This window comes from Engystomops pustulosus, chromosome 1 (genome assembly GCF_040894005.1).
Source record: "Engystomops pustulosus chromosome 1, aEngPut4.maternal, whole genome shotgun sequence".
Classification (NCBI taxonomy): Eukaryota; Metazoa; Chordata; class Amphibia; order Anura; family Leptodactylidae; genus Engystomops; species Engystomops pustulosus.
The window spans coordinates 148,275,701-148,302,203 of NC_092411.1; the positions used below are offsets into that span (position 1 = coordinate 148,275,701).

Sequence of the window (26,503 nt, forward strand, 5' to 3'; positions counted from 1 at the left end):
TATCTATACTAATGTCCCAAAGTGACTTGGCTCTACGTGCATCTGTGGGCTCTGTCTAGCAATATAAATTTATTAATAGTCTATAGATTGTTGGGTCCAGGAGATATGAACAGTGTGGTGGTCTGTCACGGACCAAACACCACCTCCCAAGTTTAGTTTGTATACAGGATGCAAGGAGTCCCTGCTGGTCAACAGTAATGCTATTAACTGCATGTTGGGTGCAGGAACTCATAGTAGCATATGTTATTCAATAGAAATGTCAGTCCGAGCTCAACCTCTTCCACAATCCTTCACTTTTTTCCAGACCAGCTGCATGCTCTGCCTTAATTTATGGATCATAGTAGCATATTGTGCTTTTAGTTTATTGGTTCGATGGAAGTAGATTGAGGGGTGACTTATAATTTCCTTATATTTAGCCTCTTATAAAGTTGTATTCACAAGTCAGATATTGATGTGGCGCAGTCCCAAACTGAAATGTACATACACGACACGGGCTTATAGGATCTACAATTGTGGGGTTTTTCTATTTTCCATGATTTCAATGGGGAATCATTATAGTAATTATGACTTTGTATATATGATACAGCTTTTATAGCAGTATACTGTGTGGTGAATTGAATTACCATTGTCACCAACAATCCATTTATTCCATGCCAACTGAGTAAATGTTGTTTAATTTGTCTTACTGACTTCCAATCTATTTCTAAGTCTTTTGTGTGGCATATTAGGAGTTAATGCCCCTGGGTGCATGCTACAACATATGAAAGTTATTTTCAGAGGCCCTGAGAGGGGGTTGGGAGGCAAGGAAACACTGTCAAGTTTTGTAAGACTGTGGCCACAGGAGAGGTTCCCTGTTTTAAAATACCCATCATGTGATATGGAGAATTCATGTATCTTCTTTGGCTGTGTAAGTAGTGCAAACATGTCACAAACAGAACTGGCTTGGCATGTACTTTCCAGTTGCATATGAGGTATACGCTACCTATTATTTATCATATTTCCTTAAAAAGATGAAACATGACAGTCTTTATTTGATGATCCCTTTAATTGGCAAACTAAAAAAGGTGAGGGTTGTTGTCAAAAACTTGCACTTCCAAATCCTCCTTTCTCTCTGAGATTTGAAATTGTTTTTTAATACAAGGACCTTAGCCCCATACACCTGCGGGTGTATGGAGAGAGCTCACTGGCTGAGCCCTCCCCATACAAGGTGGGCGTTTACAGCATATTGCAGAAAACTCCCACCAGTAACACCTGTGGTCGGTGCTGGCACCGCTCGTGGGTGCCAACCCCGTAAATGCCGTTGGCAAAGCTGCCGGGTGCATTTAACTCCGTGGGCGCCGCCATCTTGGATTCAATCGGCTCCCCCTGTGAAGTCCCCAAACTAAAAAAATATATATATTTTCAGGTGTTCACCGTCCTCTCTAGCAATAATAGGAACCTCTAGCTGTTTACAACAAAGATGTAAAACCTGTCCTGACATAATGACCACTGACAGGATAAAGATGCACAACTCCAGTAAGGACTACATCATCCCAGGCAACTTCACCTCGCACAATGTGATCTATCTAATGTCCTACTGGAGGCCTCTATGTTGGTGAAACAGGGCTGCAACTGAGAACAAGGATTTGCTCTCACCTTTACACCATAAAAGAAAGCAAACAGATATTCCTGTGCCAAAACACTTTTGCAGCTCTGACCTCAAGATTGAAGATTTTAAAGTCTTTGTATTAAAATACAATTTCAAATCTCAGAGAAAGGAGGGTCTGGCAGTACAAGTTTATGATGACATGTGACACTCTCAGAATCAAGATGAATGTGTTAAGTGGAATTGTCCTTTTATGTCTCTTAAGGAAGCTGTTCATCTGACCTGGTTGGGTCATCACCACCATGGACCAGATCTCAATCAAGGGACAATAAACATCTCTCCCCAAGTGCTAGAACATTTATTGCCATTAGTGTTCACTTTTCTTCATCCATATATTGTCCTGTTTCTTATCACTGGTCTCATCAACCATATAGAGTTATTGTGCCCATTTGTGTATACATTTGTGTTCTATTCAGATGTGGTCTTATACCATGCCTGATAAAGTGACCTGAGCAGTCTAGAAAGCTTGCAATTGTTCGCACCTTTTTAGTTGGCTAATAAAAGGCATCATCAAAGTCGTTCATCTTTTTTTAACCACTTGCTAACAGTGTACAAAGAATATTTCATATTTCCTTATAAGTAATCTCACCTCTTACTTGGTATTTATTCATATCTATTAAATATTCGCCAAATAAATGCATAAAACCATATTGGAAAAATACATTTTTATTGTATCCAACAAACAAACTGTATGGATAAAAATTGGTAATTAGTGGAGAAAACAGACTCATTGCACATGCCAAGGTGTAGACCGCATATTCATAATTTATAACCCCTATTAAACATCAATGTAAAGTGCTGTGTAACATGAACAAAAATCATTCCCACATAATGATATAAATGCTAGCACACCTATCCATAATAAGTTAGTTACAAGAATTCCGCATAATTTGTAGTCAGCAGAAATGCAAACGCATAATACATGGGTACAGTAGATATAAGGCAGGAGAACAAAGGGTAAAATACTGACCACGGGCAAAGGAGAAAGAGACCAACCCCAACACGTGTTTCGCCATTAAAATGGCTTCTTCTGGGGGAAATTTTTTTATTTTTCCAATATGGTTTTATGCATTTATTTGGTGAATATTCAATAGGTGTATAGTTATACTTTGAGCTGTGGGTGCATAGCCCTTTTCTCCCACCTCTACTCGGGTATAGTCAAGGGTCTCGCTGGACTGCAGTGAGGAAGAATGGGTTAATTCTGGCCTTTGATAAGGATGCTAGTCTTCAGCTGCCTGAAAGTCATTATCTAATCATCTCCCTGCTGTACAAGGGCTCTTATCTGCTTATCCTCCATGTTTACAGCTTAATGTCCTCTTGAAAGGAGTAGGCCATAAATTTACTGATTAACCCCCATATTATCTGCCTTGTCTCTAATTACTTTGCAAGCCATTGTCTAGCAGACACTTATTTATAGTGTTTAATTTGAGGACAGTTGGGCAAATGCTGCAGAAATTTTCTCACATTACCCTTTAAGGGCAGGTATCCATAGAAAAATGTTTACCGTATGTGAAAATGTTTTAATGAATTTATTAATATTTGTTTTATTTTTCCATGTCACTAATATTAAATACTATATCCTGCAATTCTGTCTCTGGAACAATTGGCTTATTATAGGTATTGAGTATGGTAGGGAATAACAAGCTAATCTGTGTCAATCTCACTGCTGACACTTCAAGTGAAGGAGATCCCTGCGATACGGAGAACTGGAGTCTTGCTAATTGAAGCGGCAAAATATGCATGCACACTGCATCTATCCTATTCTATGGTAGTGCTGGAGATAGGTGAGCACTGTATGGTCAGTGAATGGAACGTTCAGGATACACGCTCTGTCTGACGCTCCATCAATTATTGAGAACAGGATCCTCGTTCTCTGGATCAGGGGATCACATTCTCATGATCTGCCCGGGCCCCAGTAGTTTGAACCACACCAATTGCCTTGTTATTGCCTATCCTGTGGATAGAGGACAACTTCTTTAAGAATAGACTAACATACTTGCTGATTTTAAAGGGAATGTCATTTTACAAACAAGACGGCTAGTACAACAGTAGATAATAACATATATATATGTGTGTGTGTGTGTGTTTGTAGATACTCCCATCATTACTGACTGACAAAAGATGTCACAGCTTATCTACGCTTCCTATCTGCACTGAGTGTGTCTAAAAAAAAAAACCTCTAGACCTCAAGGAGCCAGCTCAGGCAAGATGGCAGCCCCTGTAATCATTGCTTTCTACTTTCTGTCAATCTACAATTGGGAAAGATAAATGGTTTTGAAGAGATTTTGTTTGAGACTTTTGTTGGTGATAGTGGGTCAAACTAAAATCTCACAACAATTTTCTTTTAAGAACCAAAATTGAACTTCAGAGCCTCTGTATGTATTGTATGAATGCCACTGTGATTGTGCTAGCTCTCCTCTAAAAGATGGAGTAAAAAGAATGAGCAATTTTATGTAACGGTGTGGATAATTCCAACGGTGTAACCACTCGTCGATTCTGGCTCTATGTGTGTGTATGTATATAATTTAAATTTTTACTTTTACTGTTCCATAAAAGAATACATTCCAGAACCAAGCAGATGATTACAAAATATGCTTCTATAGTGCAACCCCTTTCTTCCTAGTCAAGAGTTTGGAGGGAATGATATACCCCTTACCAAGGGGTCCCAGATTATTATATATTCCCTTGCTATCACAGCGTTTCTATTTTTTTTTTGCTCCTCTTAGTTAAAAACCCACAACTTTTCTTATGTTTCCAAGTACAGAGCTTACGGAAGGTTTGTTTTGTGTTTAATTAATTTACTTCCTAGTGTCTGTACTTAATTTTTCAGTACCCTGCACTGGGAAGAAGGTAAAAAAAATTCCAAATGTAATTGCTGAAAATAATTAATTTGTTCCAATTTCTTTTGGGCTTTTTTTTTTTTTTTTGCGACTTTCACTGGAAACTCCAAATGACACCTGCACTTTATTCTCTAGCTCCGCATGATCATGGGGATCCCAAATGGATTTTAACAGTGTTTAGAAAATGAAACAATTTGTGTGAAAACTATTTGTAATGTTTACAATACAATAAAATACAACTTTATTGATCCCTTTATTGGGGGGAAATTATTATGACGCTAATAACATTTTTCATACTTTCGCTTGCGGAGTATAAGGTGATGACATTTTCATTAATACCATTCTTTATACTGTATGAACTTTTGATCACTTTTGCAAGTGCAAAATGCCGATAAAGTTGTGATTCGGATGTTTAGGCCCTATTTTCAATTAAAGGGTTCAAAACTGGGAATAACCTTTTTTTGTTCTAGCGATACTTAACACATTTATGATATTTATTTTTATATCATTTCAAAGGAAAAGGGGGATGATATGAGTTTTTTTATTTTTAGACTTCCTAGGGTAATTTAACCCTATGGGGTCTGATCCTACCACAGTATTGCAGTATATGGAGAATTTGCCATCTCAATGAATGACAGTTCCTTGAGTCTTATTAAGACTCCAGGTTGCCAGTGGGGGAGTGATGAGCCCATGACCTCAAAGAGACCGACGATCAAAGTGCATCTGGTGCCATGCAACGATCATGGGTGTTACTAATGACTTTGCTGCACTATGCACTGGTTACGGCAACTTGCACCCTCTTTCACTCCTGCATGATGGCATGGAGATGGTGGATGTTAGCGATCTTGCAATTCTCCATGCTCTGTTTAAGGGAGACATGCTTATACAGGGGCTCAGCAGGTCACTGTTCCAAAGAGGTACAACCTGCACCTATTATCTATTTATCACCTAATATGTGGAAAAATTAGAAAATATACAAAAAAATTAAATGGTTTGATGGGAAAACCCTTTTAACCTGATGAGAATTTTAAACCTTACGCAAAGTAATTTTATGAAGCTGGTCATGCGTATGGGAGTGGTGTGGGTGAGTAACCAGTGATATCACTGCCGCCAACCTTCTGTGATTAAGTACATTTGTATAGCCTTTATGTCACATCACTGATTTGAGGTAGATGTGTAGAACTTGCGTGCACATTTTTATGCATTTCTTAATCAATAAAGAAGTTTTGGATATAATAACTTCTGTTTTTGGACATGCAGTGCAGCTGTATTGTATATAATAAATTACCGTATATACTTGAGTGCTAGCCGACCCGAATATAAGCCGAGGCTCCTACATTTACCACAAAAAACTGGGAAAATCTATTTACTTGAGTATAAGCCTAGGGTGGGAAATGCATTAGTCACAGCCTCCTTCCAGTGTATAGCTATTCAGCCCCTTGCCCCAGTATATAGCCAGCCAACATTTCCCCAGTATAAAGCCAACTCCCCTGCCCCAGCATATAGCCAGCAGCCAGCCTTTCACCATACCCAGTTTGCCCAGTTCATTAGAAAAAGAAAGTCGATGCTCACTTGGCCCCTCCCCCCTGCTGTAATATTGTGTGCGTGTCAGCACACACTCTGACAGGTGAAAATTTTAAAGGTTTTCTATTTTCAAAGTTTGCCAGCGGCGATCGATGGGTTGATACTGCTAGCACCGATTGGGGATAAGTGTTTGCCATAATATGCAGCAACGACTATGGAGAGTGCTCAGCCTGTGAGCCCTCTCCATTCACACGCAGCCGACGGGTGATGTAGTATAACGTCATGTGTCGGTGAGAAGTTAAACTGTCTGGCATGCAGATGCAAGTTCAGACCATTTACTGTCAGACCCGGAAGGGGTCTAACTGTTACAGGCCAGAAGCTGGGCTATTATCTTCCCATAGGGATACACTATTACGCCCAAGAGAGAGAAGGGGTTAAATTACAAGTAAATGCCCAGTTGAGAATACCCCTTTAAGGCTGCATTCACATTGCCTTATGGGGGACATAAATATGGCATATATACGTCCCCTATAGACGGCAATGGGCGCACGGGAATGGTACGGTGCTGCACACATGCGGTTCCGTAGCTGGGGAAAAATACGACATGTCCTATCTTTCCCCAGAATACAGCGCCGTGGCCCATGTTTCTCTATGGAGAGGGGCAGGGGTGATTGGGGGTGAGCCTCCTCTCCCTGGTGCTACGGTACAGTGGGCATATGTTAATGTGAATGTAGCATAAATGTCTGATCTTGGGGAGCTTTCAACTGTTGGACAATAAGTATCATACACAGAAGTTCTCATTAGTATAATAAGGGGTAAATGTATATTATAAAACCCAAGTAAGGATACACAAATCAGCCAGCTGGTACAATATAGCGTCACCTTATTTCCATCATTTTCCAACAGACAGCTGGAAGTACCGCACTGTTCTTCTTGTCACCCTGTAGCTCCTGTAAGCAAAAAGAGACTGCCTCTGTTGCACTTGCTGGCTCTCTTACCTATTAACCTAAAACACTAAACCATTCTCTTCTGTAAAATACGGCCACACACACAAATATCTGCTGAATCTAATTCTATCTTATTAGTCACCTGAATGCATCATGATGTTCCTTTTAGGACGCGTTCACACGTGGTGTTTTGGATGCGTTGAGACACATGCGTCAGGACGCATGCGTTTATAAATGTTACAATGCGTTTGGCTACTCTTGAAATGTTTTTTTTTTTTTTTTTTCATTGCTGTGAAAATGTTTACACGGCTGCTTACACTTCCAGCAATGAAGAAAAACGTTGTGTGGAGAGTGCAGAACATACCTTCTGTACCTTAAAGTGTGAGTGATTTCAACATGCTGGAAGTTTTGGTGCCTTAATTTTTGTGTGCTGGCAAACTTTTGTTGCATGGAATATCCCAGTTTGGATTTTATAATGGAATGAAACAGGCCCAAGTTAAAAATATATAGTGGTCTAGGCTTTTGTTTTTGTATTTTATCTTTATACATGGCTCCTAACTTTTTATTAAAACAACAGATGTGTTAAAATGTCCTTGCTGCTTGCTCTTTTCTTCTCCTGGCTGCTACTTAAGCTTCCTCTATTCATATTGCTGATAGGAAGTTGAGGAGGAGGCATGGGCTGAAATCTCTCTTCATACAAGCCTTTGTCTCGGCCCCGAACAATACAGACTAGACGGTTGTCAGGCTCAGCCTTGTGTGTCGCAGACGGCTCCTTGTGTCTTGTTCTACTTCATAGTTTTACTTTTTTGCTTGCGGATCCATACTGCAATTCAGGAATCCTGAATATAGTTTGCAAAACCCAATCTCATTGTAATCTCTTGTGTACAATACCATATATTTTTTTAATAGTGAATGCAATGGACGTTCCTTTGTGTGAAGCAGGAAATGATTAATGATTGTATTTCCATCATACAGAAGCCAACCCTCCTACTCCTCCCCCTAGGAATAGACATTACAGAACAATATAACATGGTTATATCAAACAATAGGGCCCTGCTCCCAAGAGCTCAGGGCCCTATTGACATACAACAAAAGTACAACTGTACATGCAAAGGGTCAGAAAAAGACACCCGATTATTCAGCGACCTCTGTGTTGTACCGTGGCTCCTTTCTAACATGACAGTTGCTCAACATTTCTATTTTTATACACAATCCTGATTATAATGTCTGTATCCCCCCAGCAATAGAGTGAGAAATGTGCTTCCCATAGGTTGAATCAAAGAAAGCACTAGCACTCACTTGAAAATCATAAAAACAAAACCTTATTTATTCACCCAGCATTGCATACTGCTTGTGCTTGAGCAAAGAAGTGTTGAGATATAACCTGTTTGCTGTCCCACCCCCTCCCATATTCGACTTGTATATAGAGACTTGGGACTAATTAGGGATCCAAAATGGAGGAGAAAAGGTAGTACAAGATTTGCCCTGGGATTGTGATCTCAAGGTGGTGTATCCTGTGTCAGCCTCCTAGGCTGCTGCTAGTACTATGGTAGTAAGAAGCCAGATAGAAGACTAACTTCTCTCTACCAACACCCTGCATCAGGAGTGTGGGGAGGTTTTTGTAGCAGAACTAGTTGACCCATGGGGTAATCCAAGCAAAAAAGTGGCATAGTGGTCAATCTTCATTGTATTCAAAGAATACCGACTGCAGGACAATTCTAAAAAAGCCCTGTGAGAAACGCATACCATATGGGAAAAATCATAAGAGGAACAAGAAAAAGCCAATGTGGCTAACTAAGGTAAGGAAAGCAATAAGCGAGAAAGATAAGGCGTTTAAGGTGCTAAAACGTGAAGGTAGCTATGAAGCTTTACAGGATTATAGAGGGAAAAATAAAACCTGTAAAAAGCAGATAAAGGCTGCAAAAATAGAGACTGAGAGAAATATTGCCAGGGAGCGCAAAAATATTCCCAAATTATTTTTCAAGTATATAAATGATAAAAAACTAAAAACAGAGTGTGGGCCCTCTTAGGAATAACATGGGGGTCATGGTGGAAGGAGATGAGGAAAGGGCCAATCTACTGAATGTCGCCTTCTCAACTGTCTTTACCCAGGAAAATCCCCTGGTGGAAGACACAATGAGGAATAATGTAAATTCTCTTTGGAATGTCAACAGTTTAACCCAGGAAGAGGTACGGCGCCGCCTCGCAACCACTAAGATAGATAAATCAGCGGGGCCAGATGGCATACACCACCGGGTTCTACATGAATTATGTATACAGGCGGTCCCCTACTTAAGAACACTCGACTTACATACAACCCATAGTTACAAACGGACCTCTGGATATTGGTAATTTATTGTACTTTAGCCTTAGGCTACAATAAACAGCTGTAACAGTTATCAAATGTGTCTGTAATGAAGCTTTAGTGTTAATATTGATTCTTATGACAACCCAACATTTTTAAAATCCAATTGTCACAGAGACCAAAAAAGTTCTGGCTGGGATTACAATGCTAAAATATACAGTTCCGACTTGCATACAAACTCAAGTTAAGGACAAACCTACAGACCCTATCTTGTATGTAACCCGGGGACTGCCTGTATTTTTAATATTTGAAGATTCACTGAGGACTGGTTATGTTCCACAGGACTGGCGCACAGCAAATGTGGTACCAATATACAAAAAAATGATCAGATTGATTCTGGAAACTACAGATCTGTGAGTCTAACTTCTGTGGTGGTGAAAATATTTGAGGGGTTTGTTAGGATGCTATCCTGGAGTATCTCACTGTGCATAACCTTATAACCCAGCGTCCGCATGGGTTTATGAGAGATCGGTCCTGGCAGACTAATCTGATTGAATTCTACGAGGAGCTAAGTTCCAGACTGGACCTGGGGGACGCTGTGGATGTTGTATATCTGGACTTTTCAAAGGCATTTGACACCATGCTGGATAGTATGGTTGGTATATAAAATGTGACTGCTGGGAATAGGGGAAAATCTGTGTATTTGGGTAAGTAATTCACTTATTAGTGAAAACATAGGGTCGTTATTAATGGCACATTCTCAGATTGGGTTGACGTTACCAGTGGAGTGCCACGGGGTCGGTATTGGGGCCACTTCTTAATATTTTTATTATTTACCTTGTAGTGAGTTTACACAGTCAAGTTTCAATATTTGTGTAAAGTAATAAATACTGAGGTTGATTACATTACAGAGGGATCTGTGAAAGCTTGAGGAGTGGGCAGAGAAATGGTTGGTGTGGATAATGTAGATAAATGTAAAGTTATGCACTTGGGCCATGGGAACAAAAAGTATAATTCTTTTCTAAACCGTCATTTACTTAGTAAAACTGGAGCTGAAAAGGACTTGGGGGTATCGGTAGATGGTAAAGTTAATTTTAGTTACCAGAGTCAGGCGGCTGCTGCTTAAGCAAATAATCATGGGATGTGTCAAGAGGAATAGATTCTCATGATAAAGACATAGTTTTGCCCTGGTCAGGCCACACATGGAATATTGTGTACAGTTTTTGGCACCAGTGTATAAAAAGCACATAGTAGAGCTGGAACGGGTGCAGAGGAGAGCAACCACGATTATTAGGGGAATGGGGGGGATTAGAATACAATGACAGATTAAACTGAATACGGTAATCCCAAATTTTGTAGAGGGGAGACCTCATTACAATGTACAAATACCTAAACAGACAGTACAAGGATCTCTCCAAAGATCTTTTTATATCTAGGCCTGTGACCAAGACAAGGTGGGATCCTCTACGCCTAGAGGAGAGGCGATTCCGCCATTAACATAGACAAAGGTTCTTTACTGTAAGAGCAGTGAGACTATAGAACTCTCTTCCGCCGGAGGTTGTTATGGTGGACTCTATGTACATGTTCATGAGAGGCCTGGATGCCTTTCTGTACAGCAAAAATATTATGGGTTATGGGGATTAAGAATTAATTAAATGTTTTAAGGTTGGACTTGATGCACTTGCTTCTTTTTCCGGCCTTGTATACCATGATACTATGATGATACTATGACCTCTATGTAGGAGATGCCATTTTCTTTGTTTGGATTACTATATATTCTGCTGCTCCACGTGCACCCAGGTGGCTGGTCTCTTACTTCTGTTGCTGTGATCTGGAGGTTCCCCTATTGTTTGGTTCTATTGAGGGTAGTGCCGGTATTTCCTTTTCTTCTTTATGAACTGGTTGACCCATGGGGCCTTTGGTCTGATGAAAATAGCCATATAAATCAGCCGTGAGCCCTTTCCATATTTCCCTTTCACCAAATACATCTTAAAGCAGTAAGAAACTGTTTAAAGGGTACCTGTCACCAGGAATACCAATCTTTTGCTGGTGACAGATTACAATAGCCTAGGCCAGTGGTGGCTAACCTATGGCACTGGTACCTTCCTGCAGTCCCAAACATCCCAGGACTTGCTGTGCACAGAGCTATTTTAAAGTGACAGGACTACCTGGGACCACTGGATGAGTGGGAAGGTGTGGACAGATCTGTATTATCATTGTAGCCCCTGCTCCGACCCTGACAATTCTTCCTGTTTATGGGACCCTGGAGGGAAGCTACAATGATCATCCAAATTTCTTCTATTTTCTGCCTTATTGGTGACCTCAGGGTGCTGGTGTCAATGAAAGCAGTGACAGAGCAGGGGGTATAAATCACAAATAAAATGTCTGTGTTGGCACTATGCAATAAATAAGTGGGTCTTGGTTGTAGTTTGGGCACTCGGTCTCTAAAAGGTTTACCATCACTGGCCTAGGCTATGCTGATTTTACATTTGCCTTTGAATTAAATTTCTATAAACTACTGAAAGGATTCAGAATTCTGACAATCACCTGACTCCCTGCCAGCAGCATGTGGTGAGTCCTGGGGAGGTGGTAGCTGCAGCCTGTGTCAGTCTTCTCTCCCTTAAACTCTTGCATCTTCCTCACCCCTCCCCACTTCACGTCATATGCATTGAGCAGGCATTGATGGAGGAGAGGAAGAATGCATTCATACACATGTTTGTACATATTTTTTGTACAAAATTAAAGTATTTACCTGCGGATAGCAAAGAAAATGTTAAACATTGAGTCAGTGGTACTACTTGCTTGTATTGACTGAGGATAACTTTGCATTATTATGCTATTGTTTACATATATAATGCAATTAAATGGTGCAGTGTGAGTTGTAGGCCTAGTGCTTATGTTCATTTGACTCCAGGACATGTTGGCTTCTGCCTAACAACTGGCGTATACTTTCCAATCCAGTATTTCTTGTATTACTGTATTCTTCTCTATAGCTCATCACATATGAGCCCTCTGTTCTAATGCTGCAAGCTACGACTAGAGGTTTTGTGTTTTACAATGCACAGCTGTAGATTAACTGTTACGTGGAAAGGCCTTGTTCATGCTTTTTATACATAACTAAATGATGCTTCATTTACTGCACAGCATTGATACTAGCTGCTTTTAGAGGATTATTCATAGTTTTAAGATAACCTATACATGACCTGGCAGTGAGTCAGTCTGAAAGGGCGTCTTTTAGAAGTTGATGTATAAAAATAATTATTCCCTGTTACTTGTAGGGAATTTGTTCTTGATGATCCTAATAGCCGTTTTGCATTAGCATACAGGATACTTGTACATTTGTGACTTTATTACAGTGAATTGCTCATTGTCTATGAACCTTATAGTTCAGACACAAAGTTTATTTAACAAAAAAATGGCTATAGTAAAAATTTGCAACATAACGGAACATGCTGATAAAGCGAGCAAGCACTGCACTACGCGGGACCAAGCTTCCAGCGGGGGCAAATTGCGATAAAGCTAGCAATTTAATACTGCTATAACTGGGGTTGGGCTAGGGTAAGCAGGTCCTATATGGTTTATTTAGAGTGAGGGGTCCTCTTTAAAGGCAACCTACCATCAAAATCGAGCATGATAAACCAGAGCACTGTACCTACCCCACTCTTATGCACTCGATGCAGATTGCAACCTTTCACAAGTGGAAGTTCACAGTCTGTAGAACGTTTCTGACCAGACGGGCAGGGTTTCATCATATGCCGATGCATGAGCGTTGGCGCATGATAAATCTTCCCTGTGACTGAGGACATCTTCTTATATTTGTCATCCATGGCCTTCTTCATTCTAAACAGTCTGTGCTGGATCTTCAAATACTTACACCGTCTCGCCCTCCAACACACAAGGGGAGGGGGAAGTGCTACTGCATCGCCACAGTAGTTCATCATTTTAAGAGTTGATTTTAGAAGGAAGGAGGCCATGGCTACCAAATATAAGAATTTGATGGTAGCTTTTTAGTTTTTGCTTTTTCTATTTTTTATTCCCCCACCGTCAAAAATCTAACTTTTTAATTTTTTTTATTTTGTGGCTGTGCTAGGGCTTGTTTTCTGCATAACAAATTTCACTTCATAGTTGCAGTATTCAATAAGGCATGGTGAGCCTACACTCTGTAGCTCACGCAGTTCGTGGCTCAAAGCACCGGGCAGCTAAGTGTGCATGCGCACGGCTCACAACGTAGACACAAGGTTTCCTGTGCAGTGAGCCAACATCTCCATGAGAAGGAGCAAGTGGGAGCGGAAATAAATAATTAGAAACTAGGGCTGAGCGGTAGGTTATGTAAATAAGCAGGCGAGCATTGCAATTTGAAAAGCGGCATCACCCCAGGACTTGTTGGCAGGGAGCCAGGTAATCTTTATCAGGGGATATTATGGGAACAGAGGGGAGCAGAGCTGTGAATCCAGGTGACATGTAATGTACTCTGCAAGGCTTATTCAGACCTGTCTTCAGTGAAATGCTGCCTTCTGGTGACCACTTCCCTTTATATACTGGTCACCAGTATACCAGTTATACTTTATTTGTTTGCATAGAAGAAGTTTATATTATAAAGAGAGGTCAGGAGTAATGGTGTAATAATTAATATACCCAGAGCAGAGCCCCCTTAAAAAAAAAAAAAATAATAATTAATGTAGCAGTCGCCCTCTGGAACTGACCCTGCAGCGATGTCAGCAGGCAGCGACACTATCGCATCATAGTTTGGCTGAATTCACACAGACGTGTGCCCACAGTACCGTAGCACGACGGGCACACCACAGTGCCGGGCACACCCCCGCCCCTCTCCATTGAGGAACATGGCGCATGACACTGTATGCCGAGAACAGATAGGACATGTCCTATCTTTTCACGGAACGGTACATTGCCGCCTATGGGGGGAGGGGGGCGTATACCTGATGTGTGTGTATAATAAAATATATACGCCCCCCCCCCCCCAACGGCCTTGTGAATGAGGCCTTAGTGTGCTGGCAGATTACATGGACGTGCCTCTGCCAGCACAGTCAGGAACCTGAAGAGGTGCCGTGGGTTAGTAAAGGACGCTGGGGTCCAGAGTGAATTGTAACTTTTTTTTTTTTTTAATTTATTTTTTTTATATACCCGAGTACTAGCTGAGTTGGGGGTTTTCGGCACAATAATTGTGCTGAAAAACTTTGCTTATACTCTAGTATATACAGTACATAAAATATGCCTAGAAAGCTGATGAACTGTATTGTGCAGCGCCCTTGCACTATATGCAGAATATGATATTCATATTCAAAAAAGTAATATAAAATACACATTCACCAAATCGAAATAAACCCATAAAACAAAGTCTTTTTGATCACACAGGATAACCAAAAAATTGCACAAAATGGCAGATTCCCCTTTTTAGTCTTTTCATACTTCATAGCTGTAAGGCAGCATAAGTTGCCAAGATAGTATATATGACTGTCTGTGTATGAATACACCCTTGTAGACAGGGGACAGCTTGGTATCTTGGCCTGGGCTTGAGGTGTTGTATAGATTGCATTGTAACCGATGGTATACAGCTCTGGGTGTTTATCTAGTAGTGGTAAAGTGACTGTTCCTGTTGTGCAACGATTATATGAATAAATTCACTTGTTGAAGCGGGCAGGAAGTTAGTGTACTTAGTAATTGCTGGTTCTTGTAGGCTCCCTTTTTGTGTGGAGAGGCACAGTGAGGTGTCGCAAGTATTCAAGGTTCTTCTAGTAGTTGTAGTTCACCACTCTTCTATATACAGTAGGAACCAGGTACCCCAAGCTCTTGTACACTGTTTACTTCAATAATGCTTTGCAACTACACTCACTGTGCAAATAAAAAAAAGTACGTTCTCACCTGTAACACCTCATTGAGCATCTTTTGGGATGCCTGAGCACTGCAAAAAGTGTGTCCCAGCAATTAGTAAATACACTTACATCCTGCTTGCTTCAACAAGTAAGTGACTTATATTCAGTTACGGTATATTCATTGCTCTAGAAACCTTCACTTTTACCTACATTTGGGTAAACATCTAGACTAAAGCCCGGACCAAGATACTAGTCCGTCCTTTGCCTTCAAGGGAGTATTCATACACAGACAATCAAACATACTATGATGGTATCTTATGCTGGCTCACATCTACAAAGTGTGAATACTGACTAAAAAGTGTGTCTGCCATTTTGTGCCACATAACATAAAACTGGTACTCTATTATTTGGGATAGGACTTTACTAATGCCTATACCCTTTCCATAAATATTTTTCTAAATAATTTGTCCTGCTATACCCAGAACAGTATAGTGTGTGTGTGTGTGTACAGGCAGTCCCTGGGTTTCGTACAAAATGGGTTCCGCTCTTAAGTTGAATTTGTATGTAAGTTGGAACTGTATACTTTATAATTTACTCCCAGGCTGATCATTGCAGCCTGGGAGTAAAGTAAAGCATCCAGAGAGCGTCGCCAGAGGTAGCAGTGGCGAGAGAGCTCCGTCTGTAACTAGGGGTTGTCTGTAAGTTTTTTGTGTGTGGGCTGTGATTGGCTACTGTTGGGGCACTGTTAATATTTTGGGTAGTGTGGGTACCTACATGGAGACTATCTAATGTTGCATTTATCATCCAGCATCACACTGTGCTGAATCTGGTACAGTAGAAGGCTGACTGGCTCGCTCTTATTTTTATTTTTTCTGGCCTTGTATCTTTGTAGTAGTCTTGGTTCTGCTAATGCAGTGATGGCGAACCTTTTAGAGACCGAGTGCCCAAACTGCAACCCAAAACCTAATTACTTATCGCAAAGTGCCAGTACGGCAATTTAACCTGAAAACTGACGGTTTAGTTTAGAGTCAATAAAATGATACATTCCCAATCAGAGGTAGCTTCCCTCCCATTGCGTTTTATTTGCATTTCAAAACTCCTATACTTGTTTCATACGTGTGACATTGAGGAAGAGGCAGCAGTCCTATACACACTGAAGCGCCACTTTTACACCATTTTACATCATATAAAAGAGTAATAAAAAGCAATCAAAAGGTCACACAGTCCTCAAAATGGTAGCAATGAAAACAACGGCTCATTAAGAAAAAATCACCCCTCCCCAGCTCCGTGCACTAAAGTTATTAGCGCCACAAGATGGCGAAACTATTTTCTTTTTCGTACACTGTTTTAATTATTGATAAAGTTTTAAAACACAATAAAACCTAAAAAACTGGTATCACTGTGATTGCATCGAACCAAAAAATAAAGGAGACAAATGATTTGGAGCGCACAGCGAAAGTATTAAAATCTAATCCCACAAGACAGCGTTCCAATTTTTTTTTTTCCGCCATCTTCACCATTTTTTTTCCAGCTTCCTAGTACACGACATGGAATAATAAATAACGCAAAAAATAAGCCCTCACACCGCTATATATAAATGCACATATAAATATATAATATAATATGTATATACATACATACAAACATAGAAATACATATATTACTTGCTATTTGGTTGTCCAAGGTGGCGGCCGTGCAAAAGTTCAGGTGTCTGGTGTTCCAGAGGGGGAGGGGGGGTGGTCGGTTGGGTAGATGGGCAGAGGGCGGGTGGCCAGAGTTAGGGCTGCGGGGGGTGGGGGGGGGGATAATGCGGCATATGGAGATCTGGGCAGTGGGTTTATGAGGCATGAGTTCCAGGGGAGGGGGTGATGGGGGGGGGGGTGCAGTGACCGGAGCTGGGGGGGGGGTAGCGATAGCGGCCGGAGTTCGGGCGGACGAATTGCAGTGGCGAATTGCAGTGGGCGGAGTCCGGCCGGGGGGGGGGTCTAGCGGGCGGAGAGCGGGCAGAGTCCGGGGGGGGGGCGTGGCGTTTGGTAGCGTTCGGAGTCGGTTGCGGTAGCGGGCGAGGTTTGGGCTGTGGTGGGGTTTGTGGTAGAGGGCATGGTGGTTCGCAATAGTGGGTTTGCGATAGCGGGCTGGGGTCCGGGCGGGGGGAGGGCTTGTGGTTGCAGGCACAGTTTGTGCTGGTAGTTTTGCGGCTTGTGGGCGGAGTTTAGGGGAGGGTCGGGAGCGAGCAGGAAATCATCCCTCCTGCTGGTATATTATGCCCCGAATAAAAAAAATTAACTTACCTCAGACTCCGCGTTCCTCCGGCTTCTTCTGTTCTGCACACAGAGTAAGGTGCCCAGCGCTGGCAGCGTAATGACATCATTACGCTGCCAGCGCTGGGACGCTTACCGTCCTGTGCGCTGCAGTGATCAGACAGAGCAGGCAGTGTCAGCGCCCTGCTCTGTCATGGCTTTTAGCAGTATCGGAGCGCGGCTCCGATACTGCTTAAAGCCGAGTTAAATTCAAAGGACCCGCGTGCCAGCAGTGAGGGCTCTGCGTGCCCTCTCTGGCACGCGTGCCATAGGTTCGCCATCGCTGTGCTAATGTATCTATGTAGTAACTTTTATTTTATATTACTGTTATTCACTAAAGATCAGATCTAAAAACTCTACCACGAACCCTGGACTGTAACAGATTGTCGCCTCCCCAATAATCTTAGGCGTATGTTTGCGATGTGTTGCAGTAGTACAAGACACAAATCTTATTTCCGTCTGTGGCCCTGGGATGGCCGAATAGTGGCAATGTCAAGCACTTTTTTATAAAGGCCCTTCACAGAGCAAGGTACCATAACTCAGTAAGCGGGATACAGTATTGTTCTCCAGCAGGTTTATAGAATAATAATGTGTCCAATCCCTTTACAGTTAAATTTACAAATAATCTGGTGTCAAGTATCCTTTCTATCCAGTCCCTGATCTTTCTAGTGATATACTTTCCATATCTTCACTGGATACTGTTTAACACTTCTCTCCATTGTCTTTCAGGTGTAGTTCACAGCTGCCTGATACACGGCATGCAGAACCCAGGACTGGCACAGAATGAGTTTAAACAATGACGCCAGCCAGGACAAGGCGTCGTACGATCTGTACATTTATTCCCATCTCTGTCAAGAAGATGCAAACTGCTGCAATGTATTGGCCACCAAGGAAACCACTGCCTCAGATGTAATAAAAGATGCAGCAGCTGCTCTTTGTCTGGATGTTTCTAAAACCTATGTTCTGACTGAGGTGAAGGAGTGTGGAGGAGAGGAGTGGGTTCTCGATGCCAATGATTCACCAGTGCAGAGGGTGCGTCTGTGGCCACGTAAAGCCCAAGAGAAACATTCACAGGCAGAAGGATACTATTTCCTGCTACAGGAGAAGAATCAGGATGGGACCATTAAATATGTCCATCTCCCTCAAGTATCCGAGGAGGAAGCAGCGAGGAGACTTGTGGAGAGGGGCTTTCTTCCCCGACCCCAAGAGGACTACAATGATTTGTGCAACTTGCCAAATCTCACAGAATCTGCCATTTTAAGAAACCTGAAAGTTCGCTTTCTAAAGCAAAAAATATACACTTATGCAGGGAGTATTTTAATAGCTATAAATCCTTTCAAATTTTTACCAATCTATAACCCAAAGTATGTCAAAATGTATGATAATCACCAACTGGGTAAATTGGAGCCCCACATTTTTGCCATTGCGGATGTGTCTTACCACACAATGTTGAAAAAGAGAGTTAACCAATGCATAGTGATCTCTGGAGAGAGTGGCTCTGGAAAGACCCAAAGTACTAATTTCCTGATACACTGTCTAACTGCTCTGAGTCAGAAGGGCTATGCCAGTGGAGTGGAGAGAACCATACTTGGGGCTGGACCCGTGCTTGAGGTAATATATTTATGTACAGTACCTTTCATACTTGTAAACTTTTTCTGAAGGTTGGCAACGAATAAAATCTACTACTAGGGAGTCTACCAGCTCCCAAATCATTGTACATGTAACCATACCTGAAGGTGCACCCTTTTTTTCTGAACAAGCTTTCCAAACAGTGTGCCAATTCTACTTATTCGTTTTTAACTAAACTTTAAGGGACACATTGTGTTTAAAGGGGTTATTTGGGATTTGAAAAAAAAGTTTTTTAGTATGGTTATACTTGCCTCCTCCAACGCTCCCATTCTGCAGTAGCATCAGTTTGTATACAGAGTCCAATGTTGCGGTCTCAAAAACAGTCTGCGTTCTGCTACAGTATTAGTTTTAGGCAGTAGCAAGGCAGTACTGCGTGGCAGTAGTCTGATAGGACTGCTGGCCTCTGTACACAAACAGACCTGCAGCTGAACGGGAGTGAGGAGGAAGTGGAATATTATGTTTTTATTCTATTTAGTATCAAACATATACTTTTTTATTGAAGGCAAAAATATAGCCAGAGCAATTTCAGTGATAAGCATACATAGCAAATTCTATAGGTAAATAGCATGGGTCACATAGGTCGACATTTTAAATTAAGTTATCTTCTTTAATAAGGAGAAGTCGCCATACAAATAAGAATTTGTTTTAAGAGCCCCTCCCTCCCAGTCACATATATAATTTTTTTTTTAATGTTTAATTCTGTGCTTTTGTGGCACGGTCAAGGGATTTATACATTTAGTAACCAGCTGGTAGCAGAATAGCTGTAGGATTACTACTGGAGTAACTCCCGCAGGCATTCTGAAACCTGTTTCTATAGACTAATGATCCTTTTATTTGATAAAGTAGTTCTTACATTACATACAAATTCCATTCATTCAGAGACTGCCCTTTAGAAGCCATAATAATGGTTAACCCCATTATAATCTACTGTAGTTTATCATTTTTTTTTCTTTTAAACCCTGCAGTTTGTCCTTGGAGTGGTTTTGTCAATAAACATTAATAATTCATAAGGGCATCTCCACTTTGACACTAGTAATGTGTGAGATTATGTAATTAAAGGGCTTTTTGCGTTAAAGTGGTTGGCCACTGTACTCAACTTATGCTCTGGGACAGGAAAACAAAAAACTTTGTAACTTGCCTTCCTATGGAATTCTCAAGCATTGTGCTGATCATCCTGGGCATCAATCCATCTTCTATCTGACTCTCCTTGCTGTTTGTCTGGGCCAGCCCCTAGATAGGAGGAGTATGTGGCGTTCCTTCCGTCCTGGGCATGATTTTGTGACACAACCCACCCTGAGTGTTCACAGCTGTGTCTCTACTCCTTCTGCTCCCGCCCTGTCGGGGATGCAGGACAAAAATCCAGAGCGACCAGGGGCCCAAAATGAGGACATGTGAGTACCACTATCACCTGAAAATAGGATTGAGGGAAATCGAAATATTAATATATAAAATAAATATTAAAAATTTCTAAGTATCCCCATTTAATTAAAAACTATTAGGAAGGTGGCCAACCCATTTTAAGTCCAATTTTTCTAGGGAGATGGCACCCCCACAAGTCATGAGGTTCCTGCAGCCTTGTCTTAATGTAGTAAAGATTCTAAAGATTTCATTTTAAACCTTTTCATATTAATTCGGAAGTATCTGTAAGGGTGCATTTAGACGGCCGTGTGCAGGACCAGATTCCATAGCATGTCTGCCAATGTATAGGGCAAGTTACACTGTGACTAGGAGCCATAGAGGTTTGGCTGCAAATCATGTGACCAGAACAAAAATATCCCCCCCCCCCTCTCCCCATACCGGCTGTCTGAATGGGACCTATCATTGAGGTACAACAATCATTTGGAGCTCTGGCCTCTGTTTTTCCTCCAGCAGCCTTCTTCTGCTTTTCATCTGAGCTGAAAGTCTTATCTCCAAGATGAACTAGAACTGAATTTAGTCCACATGGGGAAATGAGAAGGAAATAAATAAGCCTCATAATTGGAAAAAAGTTTCCGATATTCATTTGTACTTACAAACATCTAGTGACCAATGAATGCAAGTATTTGCTGCTGGGACCTGGAGGCTGATCCCATTAGATCTGGAACTCAAGGTGTTTGGGCTGCATATGTACATTCATTCAGGTATTTGTGGTTAATTCCATATGAGGTTAGTGCCCCTTTAACAAGATCTGGTTAGTAGATTTGGCTTGAAAAGTACTTCCTTAAATGTAGCAGTTTAAGGTGTCTGCAAATGTTCCTTTTTCTGCATTGCCTTTATTTTGAAACTCTGCAAGCTTCTGCTGAAGATGCTGTCACTTTTGGTGACCAACAATACACTTTGTGCAGTCTTAAAATATTGGAATTTTGCTGGTGAACCATCTGTTTGTTTGAGAAGCTACACATTACATTCATGTTTGTAGAGAGGGACCATTCTAGCATGATCAAGGATAGTGTCAAGGATGGGGGAAAATATCATGGGCTATGCATCTAGTGTTAGAAGCCAGAAAAATCTTTTGGTGATCAACACACACAATCGGCAAAACATGACAAACCATTAATGAAAAAAGGAAGAGTTGTCACATATTCTACGTACAGGCAGTCTTCTGGTTATAGGATAGGTTCTGTAGGTTTGTTAAGTCGAATTTGTATGCCAGTCGGACTGTATATTTTATTAGTGTAACCCCAGACAAATTTTATTTGGTCTCTGTGACTATTGGATTTTAAAAATGTTGGATTGTCATTAGAACCAGAATTATCAATAAAGCTTCATTACAGACACCTCTGATAACTGTTATAGCTGTTTCTTGCAGCCTAAGGCTAAAGTACAATAAATTCCAAACATCCAGAGATCTGTTTGTAACTAGGGATTGTCTAAGTCGGGTGTTAAGTAGGCGACCACCTGTAATCTCAAAACCGCAGCATAAGTAGCATAACCATTTAATAACATTTCAGGAAATCAATCTAGTGTTATAGGCATCCCATTCAGTCCAGATCTCTTCAAATTTATGTGTAGTATGACCATGATATGCGCCATCGATCTGAGATCTCTGGTCTCCAATTCAAATATACCAAACACTTCTCCGCTGTTACTATAAGTAATAACAACCTGGCACTCTGACCCTGGAGAGAACAAGGGTAAAGATTTATAAAGTATATTCCAGGGTCCCAGGGAATGTGCACATTAAGGATCCCCCTAATGAGGGACCTAACCTCCAGCCAAAAAATATGGAACAGGGTGGCGTCTGATCCTCCACATCTCCGGCATACCTCAGCACCTGATCAATAGAATTTGTGTAAGAGCTCGGGCATACGGTACCAGTTTAGCAGAATTTTTTTATTTTCCTTGAATAGGGTGCAAATAGAGGATTTGCGTGCACTCACTTTTTGTAGTTTAACCCCTTAAGGACCAGGCCCTTTTTCGTTTTTGCGTCTTTATTTTTCACACCCCACCTTCAAAAATCTATAACTTTTTTTATTTTTCCATGTAGAGAGCTGTGTGATGGCTTGTTTTCTGGAAATTGCACTTCATAGTGATGGCATTTAATTGTCTATGCCATATACTGGGAAGCGGGAAAAAAATTCTGAATGCAGTGAAAATGGGGGAAAAAACGCATTTGCGCCGTTTTTCTTGTGGGCGTGGATTTTACGTCTTTCACTCTGCGCTCCAAATGACATGTCTAATTTCTTCATTGGGTCAATACGATCACATGGATACCAAATTTGTATAGGTTTTATAATGTTTTTATACATTTACAAAAATTAAAACCTCCTGTACAAAAAAAAAAAATTCTTCATTTTGCCGTCTTCTTGCGCTAATAACTTTTTCATACTTTGGTGTATGGAGCTGTGGGTGGTGTCATTTTTTGCGACTTTTGATGACGTTTTCAATGCTTTTATTTTTAGAATTGTACGACCTTTTGATCACTTTTTATTGAATTTTTTATATTTTTCAAAATGGCAAAAAAATGCCATTTGCGACTTTGGGCACTATTTTCCGTTACGGGGTTAAACGCAGTAAAAAACATTCTTATATTTTGATAGATCGGCATTTTCGGACGCGGCGATACCTAATGTGTTTATGATTTTTACTGTTTATTTATATTTATATCAGTTCTAGGGAAATGGGGGTGATTTGAATTTTTAGGTTTTTTTAATATAATTTTTTTATTTTTTTTTTTATTAAAATTTTTTACTATTTTTCAGACTCCCTAGGGTACTTTAACCCTAGGTTGTCTGATTGATCCTACCATATACTGCCATACTACAGTATGGCAGTATATGGGGATTTTGCACACCATCTATTACAATGTGCAGATCGCACATTGTAATAGATGGCCTAAAACATGATAGCCTCGGATCATTGTGTGATCCGAGGCTGTCATGGCAACGGATCGCCGCTCCCCTATGACATCGTGGGGAGCGGCGATCGAAGCCAAGATGGCAGCGCCCACGCGCCGCCGGCTCGTTAATGCCGCCGGCAGCTTTGCCGGCGGCGATAAAAGGGTTAACACCCGCGATCGGTACAAGCACCGATCGCGGGTGTTAGCGACGGGTGCTTGCTTCATTGTGAAGCAAGCACCCGGCGTGTATGAAGAGGGCTCAGCCCGTGAACCCTCTTCATACTACCCCATACGCAATAAAACGTACAGGTACGTCTTATTGCGCTATGGGGTTAATAGTAGATAAAGCTGGAGAAGAAAGAAGGTTCAACCACCATTCATAGAATGTTGATCCATAGAGACAAAAAACCCCTAAAGGATGATGCCTTCCTGGGTCAACATCAAATTCACAAATGTTTTCTTCATTTACATATATAGGTAATATTTTTGCTCTCCAGAAAGGCAACCAGGCTCCTCTTGAACATGTACATAGAGTCCACCATAACAACCTCCTGCGGCAGAGTTCCATAGTCTCACTGCTCTTACAGTATATAATCCCTGTCTCCTCTAGGCGTAGAGGATGCCCCCTTGTCTTGGCCACAGGCTGAGGTATAGAAAGATCTTTGGAAAGATAGTCAGGTTAACAGTCATTGTAAACCCTTATTTTATGTCTAGTAAGAAAGTAAAGCAGACTCCTGAAACAATTTGAGACTTTGGTAGCTGTGGCTGTAACCATCAGTTATACTCTTCTAAAAGTTATTTACAGATCTCCTTAAACGCTTATCTATAGCCTCACACTACTGGTTTCCTGCATGCCTTCCCACTTGTAGTAAATGGCACAATTCATTTTACTTTTCAGGCTGTATGAAATTTTTATTCTTTTTTTTCCCCTGTAGAGTATTTCATTTTAGATGAACTCGAATCCACCAATTATGGCACTACCAGTAATTTTTCCCTTTGTGGTATAGAATGCTCACTTATTAAGATGTAATAAATATCAATTTAGTATATGTTGTAGAAAACCACTTTTTTCTGTATAATATACAATTGAAGATCATGTTAGGTTACATCTGGTTAAAAGGCTTTCACAAATTCAAGATCTTCTTCTTTTTTTTTTCCCCCCATTATGTTTAGTAAATACAAAGTTGGCTCCTTTTACCCTCAGAAATATGTGATAATGAATAGCTAGGAGAAATAGTGCAGACATCTGCTTTCCTATGAAACGATTCATTTTAGAGCAAGCAATTTTTGGCCGAGTAAACGTGGCAGTGTTGGTGGTTCAAAAAGGGTGTGGACTGAATGGCATATACAAATCCTCCTCGCCCAAGAAAGAGCTGTTGTCATTCTGCCAAGCTCCTGGAAGACGGGAGAGATGTGTGCTCTGTCTTGTGTAGTAAAAATGTAGATTCTAATGTGACGCTGACATGATCGCTCTGCTCATACTTTGTCTTAGCTAGGTTGTGATTAGTTTAGATTATGTCAACGGACAAGAAAATTCAAAGGAAACTCCTATGACCCCTTTACGTTACCCTAACAGCCTGTGTAGGAGTATTCTGGAAAAGGTATAACATGTCAGTGATGCTACTGTTCTAAATAGTTACCAATCTACCCCCACCATCTTTGTTGAATATAATTCTTTATTTTGTGTTTCTGTTATAGAACCTAAGCACATTATAATCTTGTTTTTGCTGGGAATATTCTGTGGTCAGAACTCCCCCACACTGAAGTCAGAAAAATGTAGAAATGAAGTAAGCTCATCCTTAAAATAAGAAACTGACTTTGTGCCAAGTAGAGAAGTACTCTACTTTTTATTGTCTAGAATCTACTTAAAGGAAAAGGTGACTCTTCTCCACTATTGCATATGACTGTTTTTATAGGTCAATGGGGAGATTCAACATTCTACATGGAATATTAGAAAGGATATTGCATACCCTCCTCCCTCTGCCTGTGTAATCTAGCAGCTGCAGAAATTAGTTGTAGAGGAGACCTGCTCTGCTCATTGTATCAGCCTGTGAAGATACAGCACTGATGGACTATGGAAACATCAATGAAAAAAATGCATACGTTTAATAGTGCACAGCATGTATAGTTAAAACGCCCAGTTTAAATTCTATTTAACAAAAAAAAAAAATTACAATCGAGACACTTTAAAAATATCACATGGAGAATACATTTTTACAATTCTTAGGCAAATATTTCACAGTAATGCTTCCTCTATATTAAGGAGGTTCACACTATTAAATCAAATGCATGTGCTGTAGGGTTGCACGATGCATCAATCTATCGGCACTTATCCAATACTTTGAAAGCCAGAACGGTTCAATACCAGGTTTCTGTTACTTGCGGTACTGAATGACTTCCACAGACTCCTTGTATCTGCTGACATTGGACAGGGAATCCTTTTGAGATGTGTGGGGTTAGCGCAGAGCAGGGACCACGTCACAGGGTAATATCGCCATCTGCCAATTATGGTCTCTACATCTCCTAGGGTTTGATGAGGAGTATGTAGAGATGATAATGATGGGCTGGTCCGTGGCTCATCTGCAAAAAGTGCATACGTGATGTATGTGATCAGTCTATATTGTATCTGTATGCCATGCAATTTTTTTTTTTGTTTGTTTTTTTCACATGTGCGAAAAAAGCCGATTGGTTTCTAATCTACTTCTTGCCCTGCCCAGTTCGTTGCCTAGCAACATTTGAAGATACAACACTCTGCATACAGATGTCATGCATGTGGTGTCAGTTTTTGTTGCAGATCCATTGACCATCTATTATCCATTCTATGCATGTACATGATCCACATCAACACATGCTGCAATTTTTTTCTCACTGTCTGCACATCCGTGAAAAAGACCCATAGGAAACAGTGGGTCCGTTTGCCATTCGCAAAAAAAGTACACAGACATCAAAAGCGTCCATCTAAATGAGCTCAAAATTACACTCTTTAGTATACTATTTTCATATTAAAGGGGTTATCCGGGTTTAAAAAATTTTTTATGGCCGGGCTGGGGAGGGCTATTTAAACATAATAAACATGTACTTACCGCCTCCGGTGCTGCCGATGTCCCGCGCCGCGGCCCGTCTTCTCCGTGCGCCGGTTTCATTACACCGGCGCACAGGGAGCT

The 26,503-nt window shown here is 41.0% G+C and overlaps 1 protein-coding gene across 9 annotated transcripts in view; it reads left to right on the forward strand.

Annotated features, from left to right (window-relative positions):
• The window catches only part of MYO9B (myosin IXB), a 132,436-nt gene that overhangs the window by 53,226 nt on the left and 52,707 nt on the right, over window positions 1-26,503 (forward strand). For all 9 annotated transcript variants that reach the window (XM_072156670.1, XM_072156660.1, XM_072156688.1 and 6 more), the window contains one exon: window positions 18,122-19,003. In XM_072156670.1, the coding sequence (XP_072012771.1) occupies window positions 18,176-19,003 (828 nt within the window). In that variant the 5' untranslated portion in view covers window positions 18,122-18,175. The remainder of the gene's footprint in view (window positions 1-18,121; window positions 19,004-26,503) is intronic.